We start from the raw sequence: 25,681 nt of genomic DNA, 5'->3' as shown, positions 1-25,681 counted from the left end.
GCCATGCACCAGCAATCACCCTGTGGTTAGCAGAACAAATACTAACAGGTTACCATCTTCTTTTGAGGTCTGTTTCTATGCACGTTCCTACCCTCTGGTAAGCATAAAGTGGCTGGTACCCCCGAATTGATCATGAGCAGTAAACAAGCACCCTGACTTCTTAGCTCACTTCACAGTAACTTGTTTGTATGCTCAGATTCTGAAGGATCAGGTAGGGACCAGCCTGCAGAGGAGCTGGGAACCATGAATATCAAAAGCCCAGCACTAAAGAAGTTTTGGTTTGGTTTTTTTTTTTTTTTTTTTTTAATTTTTATTTTTTTTTTAATTTTTGTTTTGTTTTGTTTTGTAGTGGTTGTTGTTGTTGTTTGTTTTTTAAGGAAATCAGTATCACAGTCAAAAATCAAAATTCACATCTGACTCCAGCTGCTTGTTTTGAGCGTGTAAGTCCCTCCTGCCTCCAGAACACAATGTTAAGAATGAGCCGTGCAACTGAACAAGCATCACGTGCTGATGGTCACAGTGAAGTCCTCTATTTGAACTTGTTTAGAGACAACACTGTTGACAGAAAAATATGGAAGTGATATTTAATTTTTTTTAAACAAAAATTGGAAACATTTTTACTTAGCAATGCATATTTGGCACAAACAATTCATGATACAATCCTTTTGCAGAGATGAAGAGGCTGATCCTTGCTCTATGTAATTAAGAAAAAAGGGAAGCGTACTGGGAAGTAAAAAGGGCTGGGCTGATCTTCAGCACATTATCCTTCCCCATCCTAACAGATCTGAGGCACGTCCAAACCCACTTCACAAAGCATACCGTTCTCATCCAGCTACTGGAAGGAGCTGAATGGCTTAACTTGTACAGACCAACATGAACACTACATAGGTGATGTGTGCAAAGAAAAGAAAGTAGTAAGAAAGTAAAAGAAATGCAGTAATATGTCCAGCAGAGAAAACCCATTTAGATACAAGACATTTTATTAAGCAAAAAGATAACAGATCAGTACAGACTTGCTGGTTCCTCACTTTTTATTGTATTACTTGTTCCTTACCCTTGGGATTTTTTTTTTTTTAAGAGCCATGATAAAATATTTTAGGTATCAAGTTCACAGAACATCACAGAAAATTCAAAGAAAAATAATGAAAAGCTGAGCTGTCAAAATCCATTGAAAAGTAAAGCCCTTTACTGTTAACATCCAACAGCTTATGCACTGCTTCAATGGCATCTGGCACGACAAGGAGGAAGCTGTATGAGAGTAAAAATAGTAGAAGTGAGTAACCTTACTTCACCACTCGGTTTGCGAATGGCGAAGAAGGATCAGCAGCACATTGAGGCAGTGAATCAGACAGTTAGCAATCTTCCACTCTTCCTAAACCACAGCATAACCACAATGACTTAAATAAAACTCCAAACAACTCATTTTTAAGGTGACAACACTCCTTTAAATCTACAAAAACATTCCCATGTACAATTATTCTCAGAAATATGAGCAAGCAGGAAACACGCGTATGCAGGGTGTGCCTGACCTAATTCTACAGTCTACTACTTTGGAACAAGATGTATTTCTAATACAATTGCACGTCTTTCAAAAAAGTTTTGCCTTGCTTTAATTTCTTAAAAGATATTCTTGGAATATGCCAAAAGTTCCTCTAAACATAAAAGCAGAAAAACAACTTATCAATTATTTAATTCCTCCCCTGGAGAGAAAAAAGGGAAATCTTACATGCTTAAGATAAATATTAGCGAATCAGTATCGGGTACCTCTAACCCACAATGGGAGTGCAGCACAGAGATACCCAAGCCAGGAGAGATCTGCTGGGCAAGGCTTCCCTGGGTGGCACACAAGGTGCAGATTTCTCAGCTGAAGGCCAGACGCAGTCCAGCTGTGCCAGCCCTGTACCATGCTGAGTTTGTACACTTGGCCTCTCTCATGGAGTAACCACTCACATTCATCTTTCAGCTGGTCTGTTCTTGTGCACCCTACAGGATTTTGGAATTGGGTTAAGTAAAAAAAAAAAAAAAAAAGCAATCAAACTTGCTACGAAAAAATATCATACTGGCAATTAGGCAGCAATCCAACTTTCTAATTTTCATTAAAACTATTTGCTTTTCATCATCAGATACATACTTCCCCAGAGAAAGGAAGAAAAGAAAAAATAATCATACTGCTTGTCAGCTCAGTTCAGTGGCAATAAAAATTCCCCAGTCACAGGGAAGCATTCCAGAGGCCTGTACAGAACAAGAAATCTAACTATTAGAAAGGCAAAAAGTAAAACTTTCTGCTCTATTTAAGACTGAGATCAGATCTGAGGTCTCATTCTGTAAATATGAAGGAAATCCACCGAAAACAGCAGGTTTGAATTTGAATGAATGAGACTGGAGTCTAACGCTAGGAATTTTGGCCCCAGCTTCTGTTCATTCCTCCACCTGTAACTTGGGAGTCCCCAAAGGCTTTAAAAAATAAAATGGAGAAAGTATGAAAAGGAAACAGCACAGAAGGGCACTGGAAAAAAAACCTGCCAGGCTGTGCCTGCTCTACAGAGCCTCCTGTCTTTTGTTCTGCTTTGTTCCCTTCTGCATTCCTAGTAAGAGGGAAACAGCACCATTAGGAAATTGGAAAAGACAAAATAAGTACAAAACTTGCCTGTTAAAACACATCTTCAGTATAAATTGTATATAACTCCTCTAGAGTTTAAACTGCAAGGAGCTGCCTTTGCTTTTACAAGTTGCTTGGAGTAAACACAAGCCTATCGATTTTTTAACCTACTCAAAAATAAAGGTGAGTGATGGGCCAACATTGTCAGTATTGCAGTTTACAGTAGAATAAAGGCACTTCTAAAGCAATGACACATCTTGCTTTTAAATCCTACTTCCTGCTTTCACCCAAATTCTACAATCTTTAAACATTTTAAGATTCAGAGGGTCTCTTATTCTCATAGCAGGTGGTTTTTTAAAAGTGTTTTTCCAGTTGTCAAGTAGAAACATGGCTCCTCACTTACTATTTCTCTTTCAAGCATAAGACTTGTCTAGGTGATCAGTTTTTATCTTTTTCCAGAAGGTGAGGGGCCATGCGTGAAGTCTCACATCAGCAGGGAAGCTGCCCTGGACAAGCACAAGGGTCTGAGCCCCAGGCGCTGCCCTGTGCACCGAACCAAACAAGGGACACTCGGGGCAACGGGAGACTCGGCAGGGCTGAGGCTGGCCACTCACTGGCACCTGTAGATACGCCTGTACCACAGGAGAACAACATAAAGGTGCATTCACCCAGATTGCATCAGATAGAAAATCTACCCGGAGCCTTTAACATGCTTTTCTCATACCTACTAATGGTCGTTTCATTTTCTGCTATAGACACAAACATAACCAGACAATAAAAGGATGATTTATAGGTTGAACTAGCACGGGCACATTACAAAAGGCTTTTCCCTTGTTATGAAATAACTCTATCAATATACAGAGGAATCATTTTCCATCTGGGTTTGAAATATAGATGGAAAATAATGTCCAGCAGGACTGATGCAATGCAGGACAGCCTGCAAATTCTGGCAAGAGACAGCAAGAAGGCTGATGAAACGCTCGATTGTTTTCTCCTATTCTGTGCATAGTGCTTCACTGTTAGCAAAGTTTACAGACTTACTCGTTTTCTTGAGTCTTAACAAAAATCCACTGTTTCTACAAATGCAATTCCAAACTACAGTCTGCAGTATGGTTTTGATGGTTTAACACTGCACATCCACACCCTGACTGAAAACCTGTGGTTCACCAGGTCCTCCCGTAACTGCCAGAGCCTGGTTTACACACGGAAAGTTCACACCGCTGCTGACAGCACTGACCCCCATCAGTGCCCCCCACTGACAGCATCGTTTCTTTTGCCAACCTATAATCACCAAGACCAACACATGCAGAAAACTCACTGAGATTTATTAACTCAGAGTGACCTCTTACAGGCTTTTCCAAAATAGTCAAGTCATACCGTGGCAGCCTCACCAAGTGAACAGGTGAAATGCATCCAAAAACATCCTACCACTGCGTGTCTTGGAAGGGAACACAATTTCTGAATCAGGCAACAGGTTAATGCTTTGCTAGGGCTACTTCTGCTCCATGAGGCTCAAAGGTACTAGTGTTAAAGAGCACAACCAAGCCACCTAAAAAGGCTATTCCCACTCTTCACTCTGTAGGGTTTAAGACAGTCGTCTGAAAAATTGTAATTCTTGTATTTGATCCTCATAGAGAGCTTCTTAACACCATAGTAATGGCAGCTGTGCTAGTGCTATCTGGTTAAATTCAGTCAGCAATTTAAATAAAGCTGGCTAATACAGAATATGTTATCTTCTTTCTAGACAGAAGGTTGGAGTATGCAGATCTGACCAGGGTAAGGGGGGAAAACCCTGGTGAAAGATGAGCTGCTGCAAATCTAAGCAGGATCATCTTCTCTAGAAACAGGAAAAACAAACGTTCCCCTGCTAAAATACATAATACTGAGCTAAATAAAGTTTTAAGCCAGGTGACACCTATGAGTTACACTTTGTCTTCACCTGTATTAGGTTAAACCACAAATACTTCTGCAAAAGTCTTGAACTGGAGCAATAGCAGCAGAATTTTGCCCTGTACTCTCTGCTCCACCATTTTCTGCAAAACTACTTACAAAGCTTTCAGAAAAGAACCCCACGTTTTAACAAAACATAAAAGCAAGACCTACTGTTTAGATTTTAAAATGCTATTTTCTTTCTCAGTTTTTCTTCTTAGGCAGTTAAATTTAAATTGGTTTCGAATTCACACCAATTCCTACATCTACACTACAAGAAGTCAAGCTTCTGAATTATGAACTATACAAAAAAGCATAAGGACAACAGTATTTCTGAGGCTGCTCTAACCCCAAGTCCGATATACTTACAGCAACCAGAACTTCTGAACAGAAACAATCACCCACGTTTCTACTGTAACTCCGGAGTAAACCCTCTGCCAAGCACCCCCTCTCGAATAACACAGCTCCTTACTTACTGGCGGCTCATATGTTCTCAGTGCTACCAGCACCAATGTCCTGAAATCCTTCTTTAATAGAGGGAAGCACTAAGTCACAGCAAAGCTTCAGAGTTTAAACTGTTTGTGCAGCAATGGTCACTCCCCCAAAGCCCAGATGTCTGATTCATGTAAATATTTCAATTTAAAAGTCCCCGTCTCCCCCCCAGCTGATTCTTGAAAAGTTTGAATAGAAAAAAGCCTGTATGGTAGCAAACAGCTTTATTTTAAGCCTTCTATTTTCGGCAAAAGCCCCCCCAAATCTGTCTCTCCAGATGCCTGGTTCAGCCTGTTTTTGCAGGAATTATGTGGTAGAAAAGGCAAGGTTTTATTAAATCCTTGATGCCATATGGTTAAACACACTCCTGCCACACATCCCTTATGCAGGCAGAAAAGAATTAACTACCAGAATTTCTGAGTACGTACACAGCCATGTACATACAGATTCCTGAGTCCAGAAGACCTTGGACTTGGGCCCAAACAAATTTACAGTAACTGAGGATATTTTGATACATTAACTCCCCCTAAGATGCATTGCTAAGGAGCCCCAGTAGGTACCTGCTTCCCGCAGAGCCTGGGTTGCCTACGCACAGCATTGCACAGGCATTCCACGTTTGTGTCACCTGGAAATGTTACCCTCTATCAGTTCAAATATTAAATCATTCTATCCCATTGTTCTTAATATTTTCCCCTAAGATATATCTGGACTGCTCAGAGACTGCTCCAAACACAATTTCACAGAATTAAAAATCACTGAATGGTTTGGCTTGGAAGGGAAATTAAATCCCCCCTGCCCCGGGCAGGGACACCTTCCACTAGCCCAGGTTGCCCAAAGCCCCGTCCAACCTGGCCTGGAACCCTTCCAGGGAGGGGGCAGCCACAGCTTCTCTGGGCAACCTGTGCCAGGGCCTCACCCCCTCACAGGGAAGAATTTCTTCCTTACATCTCATCTAAATCTGCCCTCTGTCAGTTTAAAGCCGTTACCCCTCACCCTATCCCTACACCCTGATCCAGAGTCCCCCCCCCCTTTCCTGCAGCCCCTTTCAGCCCTGGGGGGCCACTCTAAGTAGTCTCCCCGGAGCCTTCTCTTCTCCAGCTGAACCCCCCAACTCTCTCAGCCTGTCCTCACAGGGGGGGCTCCAGCCCCCCGAGCATCTTCGTGGCCTCCTCTGGCCCCACTCGAACAGGTCCGTGTCCTTCTGCTGTCGGTGCCCCCAGAGCTGGACCCAGCACTGCAGAGGGTCTCATGAGAGTGGAGCAGAGAGGGAGAATGCCCCCCCCCGACCTGCTGGCCACACTTCTCTCCCTGCAGCCCAGGACACAGCTGGTTTTCTGGGCTGCGAGTGAATATTGCCAGCTCATGTTGAGCTTCTTGTCAACCAACATCCCCAAGTCATTCTCCTCAGGGCTTCTCTCAGTCCACTCCTTGCCCAGCCTGTGTTTGTGCTTGGGATTGCCTCGACCCACGGCAGGACCTTGCACTTGGCCTTGTTGAACTCTATGAGGTTTGTACATCCCTCCTCTCCAGCCTGCCCAGGTCCTTCCGGACGGATCCTTCCCTCCAGCGCGGCAGCTGCACCGCACAGCTCGGTGTCAGCAGGGAGCCTGCTGAGGGTGCCTCCATCTCGCTCTCCATGCCACCAAAGATGTTAAACAGTGCCGGTGCCAGCACCACCCCCTGAGGAATGTCACTGGTCACCACTCTCCACTTGGACATCGAGCCACTGACCACAACCCTGAGCGCAACCATCCAGCCAATTCCTTATCCTCTAAGTGGTCCACCCGTCACATCCATGTCTGTCCAATTTAGAGACAAGGATGTTATGTGGGACAATGTCAAATGCTGTGCACAAGTCCAGGTAGATGACATCAGCCACATGTCATCAATAATATATCTTTTTTAATGCAACAGAACCTTAAGAAACTATTTTTGTTCTGACTCATACCAGCGATAAAGCACGTGTGTGGACTGATGAGTTTTAAAGCCTGATGATTACATAGCACCTGATTAACGAAAGATGCCTTAAGAGATACCTCACTTAAAAACAAATCAATCAAGCCAACATAATAAAACCAAGTTGTCACTAATTTACTCAGTAACTCATGTTTTTACTGTACATACATACAAGGTATTGCAAGCACTTGTTATTACTTTTGGTTTGGGTGCAAGCTTTTAATTTTTTAATGCCCAATTATCTAGTCTATCCAGATATAGGTGCAAGAAAGTACCTGTAGCCTGTTAAGGAGATTGGGGAGATGTAAAGGAAGAGCAACAGCCTCTAATCACTAAGGCATACTGTCCCAGGGAAGGTGGGGTGGGTTACCATCATTCAGGATTGTGAAAACTCCACCCAGAGCACACAATGCTCGAGAGCCATGCAGCTTGTTGCACTTAGAAAGCAGGTGGAAAAGATGACAATAGCAGGGGACAAATTAACACCAGCTCACAACTGAGGGGCTGAACACACCATAACCCCCTCCTGTCTCCTTCACCACAGTGGCCTCAGGAGAGTCAGGAGCTGCAGACACCACCTGAAGCCCAGTACTTGGAGCTGTTGCTGCCACCACCACCACCTGCAATTCTGACCTGCAGTGCAGGGTCCCAACACCAACCTGCAGCACTGTAACAGATAAACTACCCTCTTTGCTCTTGGCATAGCAACTAGCCAGCGGAGATCCTCTTGAGATGAGGACTGGTGTATTAAGAATCAGAGTATGCTGAAATACACAACAGTTTTAATAGGAGTGAATTATTTTACAGTAGAATATTGGTAGAAAGAATATTCAGACTAAAAATTCCTCTCCTCACTTACTGAACTTCTAGTTTCCTACAAAAAAAGTTCGTTGCTGTTTCATCCATAGCAAAAAGCACCTACTTGCTTTGACTCTTATTTTAGAAAGGCTGCGAGCAGCTTCAAACTCCACCTTCCTTCTCTGGAAGGGATCCCAACAAGTAACTGCTCACTCACTCCCAGCTCATCTGCTACAACTCCAACTGCCATTCATTTTTAACCAATTACATGGCAGCAGCTTGAAAACCAAACAATGGATGGCAGATTTTTGAAAGTTGAATGCAGTTACAGTAGCTCTTCACCAAAGAGATTTCAGAGTAACAGAGCATACAGCATCAAAAAAAGAAAACAAAACCAGGGAAGCTGCATGACATGCAATTAAATTTGAAAGTAAATATTCCCATCTTGAAGAAGCGGTTCATCCGTACTACAGTCAGGAGGAGCTCAGTGCCTGCTGATGTACCTGAATAAGCTCTGATCTGCTGTACACCCCTGTCAGCGTTTCAGGGCTGAAGAGGCTGCACAAGGGGGACGGGAACGGGAAGAGGGCAGAGCCCAGCAGCCAGCCCCTGCACAGGCAGCACAGCGCCCTGGTGCTCTGGGCCTGGCACTGAATAAAGCTCCACCAGCAGCTTGTGGCCAATGTGGAAGAGCAGAACCAGGCTTGGCAAAACTTGAGAGTCATAACCTGGCACAGAAGGTCTTTACCTAGCTTTGGTACGAGACAGGCTGCCATGGGGTCCCTGCCAGGGTAAGTGCTTGGCATCCTCACGAGGTGTTGCCGTATCTCACCACAACCCTCAGGAGGGCAAGTTGCTGGAAGCCAGTTCAGATAAAGCCACCGAAGCTACAGCCCCGTCCAGCCAAAGGGCTGACACACCCCTTAGGACATACCCCAAAGCAAAGACTATCAGCGTTGTCTGCAGAAACAACGGAGTTCTCTGAACCAAACAAGCTGTTCAGTTCTCATTAAGATACAGACAATAACAAAACCCAAAACATAAGGCTACCTTTTAGAGCGCAGCCGCATTAGTGAACTCTACAAGTAATACTAAACTGATCCCAAACCAAAACAAACAGTAGAGTTCTATTTCGCACAATTGCAGCTCTTCAGGAAAACACATCTCGATTTATTTTTAGGGACCCAAAAGCAGGGGCTAAAATCTCAGCTAGGTAAAGCCAACCATTAGCACTCTGTCAATTTATGTCAGCACAGAACTTGATACTTATTTTCAAGAATTGAAAAACATCTTGCTCAAGATTTCAAAATAACTAAGGTTTACAATGGTACATTGGCAAGACACCTCTTGCTTTGTTTACATGTCTGGATAAATATTTTACATGTCAAGCATAGTTATAACACTTTCTAAGAATATTCCACTACATTCTTCCTTATATGACTAATAATTCTTTCACAAAAATATTTGGCTAGTGTCATGTTTCAGCAAAATTAGCCAGGAACTGTAGCTGTATTTTGTGGAAGTTTAAAAAAGGAAAAATACCACTTAAAAAAAAAAATTATAAAATTGAAGAAGCAGAGACGATACCTATTTCAGCACACATAATGAGGTGTTTGTGCAAAGTAAAGATGCCCATTTGGGCACTAAATGAGGTCGCTCTTGAAAGTGGAAAGTTCTAAAATTGAAGTCTATTCCAGAACAGTCCACTCCAGCTCATTTTTAATTTGACAAGCAAGTAAACCCATCAATATTCTTGTCAAAATTGCAGCTGGTTTCATGAGCGTTCATCTCAAAGACAACAAGCAAAAGAAGGGCTAGGATTTTTAAAAATTTATTTATTTAAAGGAAACAGTCTTCAAAGGCTGACCTTGTGAGGAACATTCAACTCCTCTGCTGAATAATCCAAGAGATTCACAAATAAATTAGCATATTCCACTAGCAGAGCTTATGCATGATTTTAATAAATCCTTAACAAGAAGATAGGTCTTACTGCGGAGCCTGCTAATTAAAGGGTCTATTAATGTACAAAGCAGCTCTTCTCTAGCCCTAGGATTTCAACTCAATCCCAGACATGACCAAAACCGTGACATTTTAGAGCTCTTAATGTGAACTCCATGAAATGAGTTTGCTATTGTCAGTCTAGCTGTCAACTAAACAAGGCACTTACAAGAAACCACCATCACTAAGTGAACCTCTTGGTGGCAAACCTGGACCAAAACCTGCATGGGCAGAAGTCTCAGCACACCCCACACCAGTGGGTGAATGCTTCTTCCCACCGGGACAGCACCGGGGCAGCACGAGGGTGCTGGTATGCTCATTGTCAGGGCTCCAGCTCCTCTGGGGATAAGTAAAGCCTTTAAGTCTCATGACTGTCAATCACACTGGCCCGAGTTCACAGGAGGTTGGTTTTCTTTTGAATTGTTATTTTTAATTCAGCTGTGACAGTCTCCTAATTAAAGATAGCACCAAGTGACTGCAACACACAGGGTGAGAGACTGGAGAAGAGTCTATTTTTTGCATTAACAATAGTTTCATCCTTCAGAAATGCAATAAATCCACTGTACAAGTGGTGAAATGGCATTTCCCGTAGTTGTCTACAACACCTTTAAAAGGGTCTTGGAATGACTTAATAGCACAAAGCGAAGACAGATACAGATGCCACAGCCATGGCATATTTACCAATTTTCTGAAAACAACCAAGAGTTTCAACAACACCTTTTAAAAGGAGAGGCTCACCCCATGATCTTGGCAAAGAACATTTTGTAATAGGAACATCTGACAGACAGGGTACCATTTAAATATAGCACAGCCCTAATGCACTGAGCTCTCCACGGCTTTATAATTACCAGTAAACAGAAATCCAGTTTCCCCTTGCCCATCCAAAATTAGGTAACAGACATAATTAGACTGGTTTCACTTCAGTATCTTGTGCAGCTCGTTCAAAGCTAACCATCTCAAAACCAGCTGTTTATCACTGCTCCTCAAGCCCGGCAGCAAAACTGCACGTAACCACATTTCCTCGCTATCAAATAGGTTCATTTAGGTCTATCTGAGAGTGCCACATCATACAGCCCTGCGAGGGGAACTGCCATCTCCTCAGGCTGGGAGCAGCGCCGCAGAGCTGAGTCACAGCAACCTTTTCATACCACTCACCAGCAGCCAGAGCAGCACGTCTGACCCCAGCCTCACGCCTGCATTCGAACACGGACAGGTTGCTGCAGGGAGGGGGGCACACACAGGCTCAGGCCCCGTTACAGGATCCAAAAAGGGGGGACTGTTCTGGGAGGTGATAATGAGAAAGCTCCTCTCCCACATGTCCAAGAAATGCACGTGATCAGTATTTTCCTCCATTAGTGCAGCATCCAAACCAATGGCTTTCGATCATACTCAAAAAGAAGGGTTTAAATTGCTGTGCAGTACAGCTTAATCCAGAGATAAGCAGCATTAAGGGTAAAAGCTAAAACCCATCTAGTCCAAAATGACTCAAACATTAGATAATTTACACACTGTGAGATTGGATCTCAGAAACTGTGGATATGAGCAAAAACTTGAGTTTTTGAGGTTCTTTATATTAAAGCATTTCACAAATATACCTGAATAATCTGATTTTATGATCTGATCGTTGAATAATCTTACGACTTTTCATATTTGCAACTTAGTCTCAAAGGAAAAAGAGCAAAGTAGATCCTATAGAAAACAGCCTGAAGAAAAAAGATTGTGCTTTTATATATATGAGAAACTCCGTCATATCAAATCATAACAGCAAGTCAGCGCTTACTGAAATGTAAAGAATCTTTATTTCTTTTGTATTCCTTAGTTGGCCTCCCGAACAATTACAAGAAATAAAGCAAATTTTTTCTGAATTTCCAAAGACTCCTCCTCAACACATGCAGTAAAGTCTTTTTCTAAAAACCATATTTGTAGAAAAGGCCTTTGCTAGTGTAAGCGTCCCTCTCCCAAGCCTGTACCAGTCCTGACACCTGATGAAGGGCAGTCTTCTCAAAAAGCATTAGGCCACAAGAAGGTTTGCAAGTGCCTGCCAGAACATTTATGTCAATGGATTAGGGAACTCATTCATAACTACCAAGTGCTGCAGCAGATAACATTCCAGACAGATGTAACCTTTTCCATGGCTGGAGGTTATGCAACGCCATGATTTTTAATCCACTCACCCAGAGGAAGAAGAAATTAGCCATCTTACACATGGGCTAAAGCTTCCTTATTCTGTTTTCCTCTGTTATTTGTACCAGTTATGATGAACTAGCAGATGACATCAATCGTACATGAACTGGGGAATTTGCAAAATCCACCCAGCTCACTTCCAGTCCTACTAGAAACTGTTCCTTCAGCTGCTGCTACGCAGTGGCTGGGAAGGGTTTCTCTCTTCCTGCTCTTCCCTACTCACCTCCTTTGTGGACCTTTCCCTCCAGTTTCTCCAAGCTCTCAAAACACACCAAGTGAGAACTGCAGTCATTCAAGTTATAAAACAAATACCACTCAGAGAAAAAGAATGTCAATCACTATTAAACTGAGAAAATCACTAAAGTTGGGGCATATGCTTAATCAACAGGACATCCTACAGCATCATGTGGACTCACAGATGAGTATCAGGAAACGTGACCAGCTGCTGTCCAGCAGAGTGAGCCACTGGGCTGGGCTCCAAGAGATCCAGCTACACTTTCTAGACCCAGAATTATATTTATTGACGGAACCCTTCTTTTTTAAATATGGCCTCACTATTTTTGCCTGCCTAATCTGTTTTTCAAAGCTACATTACCCAAACTTTACATACAAGAAGCATTAGCTGGCAGTAGGGATTACTAATTATTACACACCGTTTCTTATTGCTGTCACAACAGCAACTGCCACTGGACTTGCACGTTCTCACACTGTCGAGATGAGCATTAGGCACAAGGTTCAGTTCTGCCACTTTTATGGCTGCCATGCTCTACTTCCTTCTGAAAACTCTCAGTGAACTAAACTACTACATCCCAACACACAGGTCAGGGATGTAGCACTGTTTTATGAGCTAGTTAGTAGCTGCATTTGTTTCCCAGTTCTTGTAATACACATTTTTGCCACTGAAAGTATGACTAACAAATTTTAATACATATTATTTGTCCACAAACGGCAGAGGCACACACTGAGCTGTGCTCTCATTCCTCTATCTTTATTCAATTTCCTTTGCCCCTTTTTTTGCTTCTTTTAGCTATTTCAGTATAGGATCCCGGGTAGTTTTCTATTCTCAGAGTGAATTGCTGACTAGTTCTCTAGCCACTCTGACAGTGGGATATGTACAACCTGTTCCAATTTAAAGTTCACAAGGGTATTACTATATTGGTGCGTTCAGCAGCAAAACCGATGCAATGATGGAACATTCCCACGCTCAGAAGCAATCGAAGGATTAACACCATTTTTGATAGCTGTACATAACACATTAAAGGTTGTTTTGAGGGCAAAGTCAGGAAAAAAACAACTCCCGCGATTGCAGACAAAATTACTGAATGTTGAACTTTAGCAACTACAGCCCATGTTCAATGTTCCTTCTAAGACTAACAGCTGTTGATTTTACTTCTCAATTTCTGTGCTCATGAAACAGCCGCCCTTCAGAAGTCCCAGCCCTCTTTTCTGCTCTGACAAGTGGAGCCAAAACCCACACAGGCCAGCATACAGTCTCTGCTCAGGTCAGAGGACACATCACGACCACAAATTAGAACTGGAACAAGCGACAGGAGGAGAAACAGCCACAAAAGCTGATGAAATGAGACATAGAGAAGGCAAGTCCCAGGACTTCAGTTACTTAGAGCATCTGTAATTATTTCCCTGTAAGAGACTTCTGAAACACACCCATGTGAAAGCCCACTTTGCCTTTTGGGGTCCTGGTACGTTACAACCCAGCCAGGTTTGGTCACCAGTCTGCTGCAAAGGACCAATCACCAGTTCCATGGGTATGTGCTAACAAGGTCTTGATTAAAAAACCATAATCTCCAAGTATTTCTAGACCTGAGATTACAGGACATATTCCTCATCTCTGCCCTCGTGTTATAACCCCCTTCTCTGGAAAGCAGGATGTCCTTTCACCCTCAAAACCACTCACCCTTGGCCTCTCCTCCTGCCATGCACAGACAGATCCAGGGCTCCATCTTCTCTGTGAGCTGCCCGAGCCTCTCTGGGGAATGTGCAGCAGCAAACTCAGGGTGGCAGACTAGGTAGCAGAGTTGCCATTCTTACCTCAGAAAACAACAGTTTTGATATTCACCCTGCTAACCTGCCTTCCTCCCTGCTGCAGGCTGGCTGGAGTCCCTCCTGTGGGTCCCCCTCACACACAGCAGTGGTCACCTTCCTTCTCCCCAGGATAAATCAGGGCTGCATGGGGCATGCTTCAGTGCTCCCTGTTCACTCTGGAGCACAGGGGGTTGGATTCATCCCACCCGAGCTGCCCAGAGCACGAGTCCCAGCTTTCCTACACACACACGAGTAAGAAACAAGCACTGGAAGGTGATTCAGCTCCCCAGAATGCAGACGCGATCAAGCTGGGTTACGGGACAGAAGATGAAATTTATGAATTTTTCAGAACTGGGAGGCTGTTCAGTAGACAACAATTCACATGGCAAGGCCATCCAAAAGCCAGAGACCCAAAATTGTACTAACCTTGGCAAAAGATGGTCCAACACACTCTAGCTGACTGTCATGTTGGAATCAGAGGGGATGCTGGGATCAGGAATCTCAAATCAGAGGGGCTTTCAGCAGCAGCCTGGCCAAGTCCCCCCCCCAGACCAGATATTGCAATCACATTGCTTCTACAGAAAATGTTAATTTTACGAAATTGATAATTTCTGGACACATTAGCTCTGGTTACACTATTTATGAATAAAGTGGAAGAGAAAATGGTGGTGGCTCCCCATCCCTTTACATTTCCCCACAGAAAAAGTATTTATTATGCTGCTTGTCTGGATATGGGTTAAATTACCCAGTAATGAACCCATCCTCTAAATTTACTTTCTATTAAGCAATTCATTTAAAAATCAGGAGAACCTTTAGACAGCTGAAGTGGCCTTTATCAGCAGGCACCAATTCAGCATTTTTCCTGTAAAGAAAAAGCTCATTATCCACATACTCCTCAGGGATCTCTACGCAGAATGCAGCAGTTCCAGAGTCCGTTCCCAAGCTAATGTATTAGGGACGCTCACTTTGCATTTATTAAACAGGATTTTACTTTCTAGTAGGAGGAAGAGTTTCTGACATCAGCTTTGGCAAGAACATGTAACTAAGAGAGACTGCACAGGTACGTGCTATTTCAGGGAGCTCTGCAAGGCTCCTTTCATGAGTTACTTGGCCGCTGAGTTGGCCTGTCATCACACAGTGACTTTCCTAACAGGACTGCAACTTTATGATGCAATTATTAATACAGTACCACTACAACCTACTGCTTGGCCAGTATTCCTTTATGATCATAGCTTTTGGCAAAAGGAGACAAAGGTGTTGTTAATTGCTATACAGCACTGAAGTCTTACAGCAAATTCATTACAAAGGGTGAAGCATTATTTACATTTCTCTACACACAAATTTTCTACTTATGGGTTTTCAGGTATTTAAAGTGGAGTTAATAGCATTACTTTTAAACAATATTATACTCCGCTTCCTTTGACTACACTGCTGAACTGTGAGCTGAACACTTGGCTGCCTTGTCATAGGCACATGGAACGAGTTCAAGATCAGGTCAAGTGACAAACATATCCTAGCATGCCCCAAACTTTGTGCTCAAAGCAACAACTAATAAAACGAGGCATGATTCTTCCTTCTCATGACCTGTAAAGACAGACTGAATCACCACACACAAAAAAAGTTACAATATCCTGAGCAGAAAACTCAAAGCGGGTGGTTATGAAATCTCTTGGATTCCGAGAAGGCAAGACTGAACATGCCAAGATATGAAGGCACCTCAAAAAGACTGAGATAAGATTAGATTTATATCGAAACAGCTAAAGTAAGAGGGTTTCCTCAATTCTGATGGTAAAAAATACTTTGGGGATGGATCTTAGATGATACATTCCTGTTAGCACAAGTATGAGCAGCGACAAGGGTTCCTGTTTTTGAGGCCCTGGAATTACTACTATCTTACCTTCTACTCAAAGAATTGTCACAAAATCTTTCTGGAAAAAACCACAACCCCCAGAAAACCCAACCACTCTCTCTGTGTACAGGTACACACAATCTACATCAAACAGCTCAACTGTCTTTGCTATAACTTGTCTCTCACCACTGTTGAAAAGCACATAAATAAGCGGTTTGGTCCTTTCCACTAGAACTTCTTCCAGGAAGACACCCACAGCTTGACTGGGCTCACTGAAGTCCACTCAACTTTATACAGAATAACTACAAAACAGAAAGCTCCCGAAAAATAAAATTATGTGATGAGCTCCTACCAGAAAGATCACTCCTTTTAAGCCCAAATCAAACAGAAAACTCATCCCCTTCACCTCTAGCAGCAAAACACAGCACTGAAAAGAGATCAAAAAGCATTTCATGTGCTGCAAATAAGTCTGTCTTGAAACAAACACCAATTTAGCTCAGTACACACCTATTTCCATAACAGCACAGATTACTTTAACCTGTTCTTAATTGCTTTAAGAGAAGCTGAAAGAAGACGGGACAGTCTTCTGCACAGGTTTCACTTAGGATTAGTCTACATGAACTGCTCTGTTTCAACCATAAGATCAGACAACAGAAGACCCTCTAACACGGATGTTATTGTAGAAAATACAGTTGTGCCAGTATAAGCAATTGTTGTACAGGCTGCTTTGCAAAAGAGCATTTTTTTAGTGACTTAAGTACACAGAGGTTGTAAACAGTATCAGTGTATTTATTTTACTAAAAGGTGACTGTTTGCCTAAATAAAATTGCTCCACTGTAATAAAAGCATGTGCAAATCCAGTCGGATGAATAACAACTCCTATAAACAGCTTTGCCTACAGAGTAGTCCACAGTTTTTGAGCCCAGTAATTCACTGTTTTGATGTTTACAGCACTGAAAATGCTTCTGTGAACTGAGGGCAGAAGTATTTATAACCCCGAAATCCAGGTGACTGTCAGCAGTGCAGCCTCACAGTCCAGGCACTGGGGTAAACAAGGACACACCTCAAAAGGGAGAGCTGATCCCTTCTGTTGACTGTCCAGACACAACTTCCTTCCCACTAACAGTTCCCGTTTTCTGCTAATGCCAGCAGGAAGGTCTGTGACTGTGGTGAGGATAAGGCAGGCACAGGGAGCACAGGTGAATTTTCTGCCTGAAAGCCATAACCTACTGCTACAACAGGCTTCGGGTTTGCAGTAACCCTAGCAAAGTAATTCAAAACACTCTCCCTACAGAGGTGTGTTCTCAGCCTCCCGGGTTTATACCCATGATTGTTAGCATTATAACCTTACCTAAGGTCACTGAGAAGGCAGTACAGAAAGAGAGAGAGCAGGATCAAAGATAGGGAAAGTCATGACACAAAAAGGTTCTTACAAACAGAGGAGGCTGAGGTCTCACCTCCTGCACCCGTTCACAGGAAAATCCTGCTAAGAAATTCCTGCTCCCTTTCAAAGCACGGTGGTGGCAGAAAAGAGGGAGGAAAGGTAGAATCAAGCCTAAAAACATGCTTAAGAATAATAACGCACCAGCCTACAACCCTAGAACATGCGCAGGAGGGCAGTGTGACCAGCCAGCACCCTGACAGGAGGACGTGTCCTGCTCCGAGGTGGTGGTCACAAGCAGCAGCCTCACCAAAGGCCACTGGGCACAGCCCAGGCCCCGAGGCCTCCCACATGTTACAGGGGAAAGGGGCAGCATGTCAAAGACGTAGGGATGCAGCACTAACTCAAGGGACAACAGCCCCAGCTCCCTGCCAAACACAGACAGAGTGCAGGAGAGGCCCCTGAGGCCCCCTCGCCAAGTAAACAGGGGCCAGGTGGAGGCACTGCCGGCCCCAGAGCTGGCCGTCCCCCAGTGCACACAAAGGCGGCCCCAGACGCACCTCCCCAGGCACCCACAGGAGAAGGGCAGCCCCCCACGCCCACACACAACAACGGAGCCTGCTGCGACCCCACAGCCCCCCTCCTCAGTGCCCGCAGGGGACAGCGAAGGCCTCCGCCGAGCCTCGAGTGCCGCCCCTGGCCCGAGCACACAGCGTGCAACGGGCGCCCCCAGGCCCACGAGTCGCCCTCAGAGCACAGAGAGGGCCGGGAAGGCCCCCGGAGCCCCGCCATGGCTCCCAGAGGGCCGGAAAGGGTCCCCGCAGCCTCCTCAAGCCCCGCGAAGGGCCGGGAAGGCGCCACAGGCCATCCCGCACCCCGCGAAGGGCGAGGAGGGGCCCCCGGCCGCCGCCCCCCCCCGTCCTTAGGCCTCACTCACCGCGTCCCGCCGAGGCCGCTCCCTCAGGCGGGCGGTGGGCGGGGTCTCGCCGCTAAGCCCCGCCCCGTCCGCGCCGCTACCTGATTGGCCCCGCGCTCGGAGCCGGTTGGCCAATGGGAAGCGGGGGTGCGGGAGGGGCGTCGCGGTGGGTCCGTGCCCCGCTCCGCCGGGGCTCCGGGTTCCCCCGGCCCCGCTTGCAGCAGGGCCGTCCCGTCCCGTCCCGTCCGCCCTGTCCGCACCCGGTGGAGAAAAAAAAAGGACAAACCCAGTTATTCGAGCTGTTGTGCCCGCTCCTCTCCCGCCCCCGGCGCGTCCCAAGATCTCTCCCTCCTTCAGCAGCGCGTCCGCCCCCGGGGCCGTGCCCCAGTCCCGGCGGGACGGTCCCCCCAGGAGGAATAGGGCGCTATCCCGGTGTCGGCAGCGGGTGGCAGCCAAGCTCGTCGGGCGGAGGCGGCGGCCACGGCACGGGGGGGGACGACGGGACGGGACAGGACAGGACAGGACAGGTCACGGCCCGGCCCGGCCCGGCCCCGGGCGCTGCCCGCCCCCCCCTCCGCCGCTCTCCTGCCTCCCGGGGCTCCGGCTCGTTTCGGTTTCGTTTCCCGGAGGGATCGCGCCGAAGCTGCAGCGATCGCGGGGACGGGACCCGCCCGCACCGGGTCGCACCGCGGCGGAGAGCGGCCACCCACCGCCACCGGGGATGCAGGTAAGAGCCGCCCGCCCCCAGCCTGGTCCCGTTTCCCCCCGTCCCTGGTCGTCCCCCCCCCCCTCAAGTAGGAGCCGGAATTTGATTCTCCGCGGGGGAGTTTGGGGGGTGTGACCACCCCATCCACCTCCAAACGGGCTCCGTGCCCCCCGGTTGGGACTGAGCCGAAAGCTGCTCTCACATATCTGGGGTTTCATTTTCATCCCCCTTTTCTCGTTGTCCCACTCGAACCGCTCCAAGGACCGTATTTCTTCTTCAAGCAAGGAAACGCCGCCTCAGAAACGTGTGTGAAAAAGGCTAAGCAGGAAAAAAACCCCAAACAAACCAACATAAAATCGGTACAAAGTAATAAAAATTCAGAATGTGTCTCATGCCCTAGAAATCTTTAGGAGCAAGAAAAAGAATCAAACCTTTGGTCTGTTTTTATTGTAAATCTCGATGGAAGAAATCTCACGCTGATGAGAAAAAAACCTGCAATTTTTTAGGGGAGTTCCAGACAAAATTCGCTCATAATTTATTTCATTTTTATTTTTTCTGTAGCTTATTGCTTAGAACGAATCCGAAAGACACATTGCATTGCTACCAAGCCTGTTCAGGGTTTGTACTGGAGTTTCTCTGGTTTACTCATGCAATATTATGCAGCTGCTTGTTTTGCTAAAACCAACGACCCCAAGACCGCCAGCAATCGTTACACCACTAGCAGGCAAATTGTTAACACTCGTGCTTCTGCTGAAGAAAGAAACCCCCTCAACCCCTCCCCAAACTGCTGCCTTTCTCCTGCTGTAACTCCCCTGGATCACAGGGAAGCATTTGCTCCAGGAGGGATGAGGCGCTTTGCTCCCATCTCCCACGCTCCTGGTTTTGGAGACACCAGGTTTTAATTTAAAATGTGTCCAGCCACCACCTGCTCTGTCAGCGCACACTGTGATTTTCTTCACTGCTGATTTTCAGTGGGGGCTCAGCTCCTCTACCCCCACAAGCAGTCGAGGAGCGCTGGCTGCTCAAACCACCTCCGAAAATCCGCCTGAGGGTGTATTGAAGCACCCAGCGTTGACAACCACTTTGGAAAATACTATTTGTAGGCAAAATTGTTAATTTTCCACAGAATGAAGCTGAGAAATTGCTGGGATTGAAGTTAATAGATTTTTAAGAGGAATGTTATTTGCTTGGCTGCCAGTAATATTTCAAGATCTCGATGGGGCTGAAAGCAGGATCTGAGCTCCCTCCTGGCTCATGTGCTCTGGATGAGAGCCTGGAGGCAGAGGGGGGGCCGTGCTGACCCCCCCAACCCAGCAGAGGTGCTGGGGCTGCCTCTCCTCCCAGCACTGACCATCTCACCTGTTTGGTGAGGCTGGGCAGCTCCTTGGTGAGCAACCGAGGGGGAGGAGTAATTCTTGAGGGTCTGGGACTTAATGGCAGGTGAGCAAGATGAGTGAACACCTCCCTAAACCGTGCGATGCCTATTTCCACTTCTGTCCGAATGATCACCAAGGAAAAAGTTAGAGAGATCTCTTCATACAATGTTCTTAAGACAAAATCTCAACACTACTGCCAGCTGGATTTCACAGCTCTAAAGAATCGAAGGACTGGCCTAAAACCCTGGGCATCCAACTAGCATTCTGAGGATCCTGCAGGAGGCAGCAGGGGCACTGCAGGCTCTGCCAGTCCTGGCTCCATCTTCTGCTTCCCCGCAGTCATGGGGCAGTGGGGATGGATAACCCACATCCAGAGCCTGCATGGGGGCAGGCACCTCTGCTAAGGAAAAGAGTTGGAGAAAGAGAGGGGGATCTCTGGCTACTAATGCTGTCTTGGGCAACCAGAGGTTTATCCAGGGGCTGTTAAAGGACCTAGAGCCAGTGTGGAAGAACTTCTGACACCACATCCTGCTACTGTGAGAAGCCACTTAGAAAATATTTGAGTGGTGTTTACTACAGTGGAGGTGTCTCCACAGCAAAGGCAGAACCGGAACTGGGAATTTTCCCCCACTGATGTGTTTGATCTCTTTTCCCCAGGGTAAAGTGGCAGTCAGCTCTTCCAGCTCCCTTGTCACAGCTTTCTTACCACCCCCATCCCAGGCCAGACACACACCCATCAGCGAGGGGGAGATCTTCAAGCTTCCAGGCAGTCTGAGTGAGTAGATGTTAAGCAAGTCAATGCTGCTTAAAAAAAGAGCTGCCACAAGGTGGGACGTGGTTGGGTACTGTGGTGTTCCACCCAGGGACCATTCCCTGCTGTCAACTGGGACAAGCTGGACCAGTCATTAGGGTTCATTTTCTCTTTTTGGGCCATTTTTGACCCATGAGTGCTTAATATAGAGGGAAAATTTGGTGATGGAGGAGACTAGTATCCCACCCTGCCCATGAGCAGTGTTGAAGATGGAGACTGAGTTGTTTCAGAGGCTGCCCCTGGTTTCAGGAATCCAGCCCTCACTGTGGAGCAAGGACGACGTGATCCACTGGCTAAGATGGGCTGAGAGAGAGTATTCCCTTCGGCAAACTGATGAAAGCAAGTTTGAAATGAACGGCAAAGCCCTGTGCATCCTCACCAAGGATGACTTCAGATACCGAGCTCCAAGCTCAGGTTAGACCGAGTGCAAGGGTGTTTCCAAGGACCATTCCAGTACAGCACAAGCTGTGGTCTGCTGCGAGGGGCTGGATGGGTTGCAGCAGTCCAGGCTTTAGCTCTGGCCAGTGGGTACTGGAGACAAGGACAACCCTCTTCCTTCCTTTAGTCCATCTGGGCTGCGAATGCTTTGGCATGGGGAATAACCTTTTACTCTCTAGGACCAAAGTCTAAGCAACAACATCACCTGAGAGAGAGTATAATCTGAGCAGACTTTCCTTCCCCGCAGGTGATGTGTTATATGAAATACTCCAGTACATTAAGACTGAAAGAAGAGCTCTGGTGTGCAGCCCTTTGCTGAACTCGCCCTTCAGGGAAGCCAGGAGCACAGAGGAAGGTATGATGAAGAGTGGCAGCTGTCCATCACGCAGAGCCAGCCCTCAGCTGCAGTGGGTTACATACATCTGGTGTTTGAAGCTCAACCAGATGAACCCATCCCACACTACCTTAGTGAGGCAAGCAGGACAATCCTGGGGATGGCAGCCAGGTCTAACAAAGCCCAGGTCATCAAGGAATCTTGTAGTGATGAAGCAGGTCTGATCAGAACCAGGCCTAGACATCATCAGGTGGGTCCATGGTGACCAGGCGAGACTATGGGCACACTGGAAGTCTGTCTGCAGATTGAGATCTGGAACAGGGAAGGAAAATAGCCAGGCAGAGGAGCCAGGGCTGAGCTTAAATAAAGCTTCTGGGCCAGTGTGTGGAGTGGGGAGAGGCCCCAGGTGAGGTCAGGGCCAGTGAGGCTTGTTAGAGCCCTCAGGTGGGACCTGAGGCGTGGGGAATCGGTTGGTATCAGTGCCTGGCTTTGCATGGAGGTGGATCTGGGAGTGCTTTCCTGAGCTCTTCTGCTGGCCCAGCTGTAGGGTGATGAACATCTTAAGCCCCCATGACAGTGTACAAGGGAGTGCCTGTACTCTGCTACATTCTCCTATTCCAGCTGTTCTTCTGTATCCGATCCTCCCTGTACCTGGCATCTCCTCCAACACCCCTTAGGCCTTCTGCTGCTCCTGCCTTAGGAAAGTCCCAGGGTTTCCTCAGCACCTGCCTCTTCTGCCTGGGCCAGTCCTATGCTCTTAACCAGCCTTGGCTGTCCCTCCCCACCTGTTTCAGGGCTTTGGAACATCTCCTGGAACCTGCCATAATACACCACAGGCTTTGTTTTTTTTGTTGGTTTTTTTTTTTGTTTGTTTTTTTTTTTGTTTTTTTTTTTTTTTTCTTTCTCAGGGACAGACCGTAGTGCTGAGGCTGCCCCAGTTGCTGTTTCTTCCTGCTTGGGTTGCGTGGCACAGCCTGTGTCCCGCAGCCGTGCAGAGCCACTGAACTTCACCCATCACAGCTCGGAGGGCAGCTGCAGGGTAGATGCCATCTGCTCTTTTCCTATGACCCCATCAGCCCCAGTGGATGGGAAAATTGCAGGTAATTATGAATGTATAGCCTGGTTCCTTGGGGAAATGAGACTGTGCTTTGTCCTGTCTGCCCATCTGTCTCCCTTCCATTTATTCCATGCACCAATGTGTGCTCCCTCGCCTCAGTTTCCCCATCTCAAAACCTGTAGTTCCTCCTAGTGTTTTGAGGTCTAGCAATAAAAGTGCTGTGCGTGAGCTCTGAGCTCTTCTTGTATTTATTATCATTGCTAACATGAGCAATCCTGTTGCTGATTGACCCTCAGTGGAGCATCGATGCCTTAGTGGGAGCTCTGTGAATATTTATTGTCCACCAATGCTCAGACTGCAGGTTGCTGTGGGATTACGTGTACCAGCTGCTCTCCGACAGCCGCTATGAGCCTTACATCAGGTGGGAAGACAAGGAAGCCAAGGTCTTCCGGGTCGTTAACCCAAATGGACTTGCCCAGCTCTGGGGGAACCACAAGGTAAACGCAGCTGAGAACAAATTTCTTGTTCCTTGGTTTCTGCGTGTTGGCTTCATGACCTGTTCCCCAGAGCTGATGGCACAGGGACTGGGAAGGGTGAGATGGAGTGGGCGCAGGGCTACTGAGAGATGCCAGTCTCCTGGTCATTAAAGAGGAAGGCTTTCTCATCCCCTGGAAAGCAAACCATGATGGCTGTGGACCCAGAAGCAAGTCTGGGTTAGACACTCACACTGCAGCCTGCAACGCTGAAGAACCACCTCAAATGTCCCACACGTTGTCCCACTGCAGGTGGACCTAAACCAGGTGTTGGTGCTTGCTTTTATTCACTGCCCCCCCCCCCTCTTTTTTCTTTCCAGAACCGGATGAACATGACATACGAGAAGATGTCACGAGCACTCAGACATTACTACAAGCTCAACATCATCAAAAAGGAGCCAGGGCAGAAGCTGTTGTTCAGGTGAGATGAAGCAGATCAGAGAAACCAGCTGCCTGGGACAGTGCAGATGGAGCATGGGAAGGTGGTGGGCTCCAGATGTTGGCAGCATCCAGCGAGATCCTCTTCAGCAAATGCAACACCCCGATGGTTTTGTGTTTTGTGTCCTGGACCTTTGTGTCCAGGCTCCTGTGCAAGCCAGGAGCTGGGCTGCCAGGGCTCTGGGTCCCATCCGATGCTCTTTCCAGGGCTGTGGGCCAGCAGCCTGGCCCAGGGCCAGCATCCGTCTCCTCTCCTGCATGGAGTGGGGTGGGTGCTGGAGGAAATGCCCCTGGGCCCACCCAAGCTGGACAGGTCCCGCCTGTTCCCCGGTGACATCAGGTCTGAAGTCCACCTCTGGACAGGGGAAAGGGTGGAAATAAGTCAGGAGCCTCCTGTTTCCAGTGCTGGCTGCTTCCCTGGGACTAGTTTGGACTTCACATGCCAGCTGATGAGTGCTGAGCTTTATCTCCCCAGGGTCAGTGCATCCTGGGTGCAAGGCAAGAGCTGGGATCCTCAGCAAAGCCCAGGGATGGCAGGTACAGCTCTGGCAAGCTCCAGGCTCAGCTGATGAGGTCAAGGGCTCCATCTTTTACAGCCTGGTTTGGGGCTGTGTTTGGACATGCCCTTAAAGCCATTTAAAAATGTATTGCAGGTTTTTGAAGACTCCTGGGGAGATCATCCATGAGAAATCCAGCAAACTGGAGCAGCTGGAGAATGAGGACCATGAAGATTTGAAAGAAGACCCACTGGAGGTTTCACCGTAGGAAGTCTTTGAAGGTGGCACTTGCAGTGCATCATAGACAGACTTGTGCTCTGCTGGGAAGTGTTGGCATCTCTTGGACAGAAGGCCACAGAGCTGCTCCTGGATTTCAAAACCTGCTCTGAGCCAAAGCTGTGACATCTCTGGGGCTTCCTTAGCAAAACACACCCAGAAACTGCCCCCCAGCCCCAGAAGCACAGGAGAACGTGTTGGGATGGTCTTCTGCTTGCGTCTCTTCTGTCCTCAGGGAGTGAATGTGATATTTTTGCTCTGTAGATTTTGATGCTTGTCTTTAAGGTTCAAACTTGCCAGTAAAGATGGCTCTTCTCTTACAGTGAGACGTGCAGAGAACACCGGAGCACACGCTCCAGGCTGAGCATCTACCGAAGCGCTTTTGCAGCAAGGAGCGGCCCTCAGCACAAACATACTGCCCTGAATTCGAGCCATGTCCCTGACTTGAGGACGGACTTATATTGCAGATATACTGTACGCTGTAATGTCACTGTCTCCTGTGGGGTTGATCCTGTGCTTAAGGGTGGGAGTGTGCTGAAATACCTGCCTGGATCAGGCCTGGCTGGAGCTCCAGGCTGCACAGATGCCCTAAGCTGGGTCTCATTTTAACTCCTTTCCCTCCGTGTAATGCTTTTTGTAATTAGTTGACTAAATGTGAAAAGAAACAAAGCCAGTAATGACTATGACCACACTCGTAGTCAGATACGTGGTTATTTGCTTTGAGTCCAAAGCAGGAATATGTGCAACCCCAGGTACTGTTAGTGACCTGGAAGAAAAAACCTTTGTGTGTTTTTTAACTCCAAAAATATCCACTAACTTTTGCTTTTCATTGAGGAAATAAAATCCTGTGACTGTGTAAGGTTGAAAATCTCACTTCTTACTGGTCAAAGGTCTGAAACTGGGAAGTACAAGCCTTTCTCATTTAAAACCAGCTCCTGTGAGCACCCAGATCTTGTCCCCAAGCTCGGCAGCCCCTAAACCAGAGTGCAAGAGTCTAAGCTGCTCAGCAGCTGACGGGTGAATGCTGTGCAAACACACGGTGTTTGGTAGCTACGTGGGCAAGCACAGAT

General features: G+C 46.7%; 2 protein-coding genes across 7 annotated transcripts in view; one reads left to right on the top strand and one right to left on the bottom strand.

The window, feature by feature from the left end:
* The window catches only part of KCTD20 (potassium channel tetramerization domain containing 20), a 30,984-nt gene extending 12,459 nt beyond the window's left edge, over nt 1-18,525 (bottom strand). Inside the window, exon 1 of one of the 5 annotated variants that reach the window (XM_074925281.1) lies at nt 18,432-18,525. Coding sequence is in view for 1 of the 5 variants with exons in the window: in XM_074925279.1 (XP_074781380.1) it covers nt 5,005-5,015 (11 nt within the window). In the remaining 4 variants the exon portion in view is untranslated. Of the gene's footprint in view, nt 1-4,897; nt 4,960-5,000; nt 5,096-18,166; nt 18,211-18,431 lie in introns of those variants that run through there. The other 4 variants (XM_074925280.1, XM_074925279.1, XM_074925283.1 and 1 more) reach the window with 4 other exon arrangements.
* A 224-nt stretch (nt 18,526-18,749) lies between these two features.
* On the top strand, nt 18,750-25,449 carry ETV7 (ETS variant transcription factor 7). Of its 2 annotated transcripts, none has more exons than XM_074925284.1 (8): nt 18,750-18,872; nt 20,885-21,002; nt 21,288-21,452; nt 21,724-21,831; nt 22,719-22,910; nt 23,222-23,364; nt 23,721-23,821; nt 24,935-25,449. In XM_074925284.1, the coding sequence occupies exons 1-8, from the start codon at nt 18,867-18,869 to the stop codon at nt 25,218-25,220; spliced, it is 1,119 nt and encodes a 372-aa protein (XP_074781385.1). In that variant the 5' UTR covers nt 18,750-18,866; the 3' UTR covers nt 25,221-25,449. The 2 variants fall into 2 exon arrangements, with proteins under 2 accessions (XP_074781385.1, XP_074781386.1); XM_074925285.1 differs by having other exon boundaries at nt 24,492-25,078.
* The last annotated feature ends 232 nt before the right edge of the window (nt 25,450-25,681 follow it).

This window comes from Athene noctua, chromosome 23, assembly GCF_965140245.1.
Source record: "Athene noctua chromosome 23, bAthNoc1.hap1.1, whole genome shotgun sequence".
NCBI lineage: Eukaryota > Metazoa > Chordata > Aves > Strigiformes > Strigidae > Athene > Athene noctua.
The sequence above is the reverse complement of the archived record's forward strand: the minus strand, read 5'-3'. Positions and strand labels throughout refer to the sequence as shown.

Excerpts from the sequence above, each read along its gene's own strand:
- ETV7 (XM_074925284.1), top strand. Across the intron at positions 23,365-23,720 it reads AGCTCTGGGGGAACCACAAG|AACCGGATGAACATGACATA; the intron begins GTAAACGCAGCT and ends TTTTCTTTCCAG. Across the intron at positions 23,822-24,934 it reads GGGCAGAAGCTGTTGTTCAG|TGAGACGTGCAGAGAACACC; the intron begins GTGAGATGAAGC and ends CTTCTCTTACAG.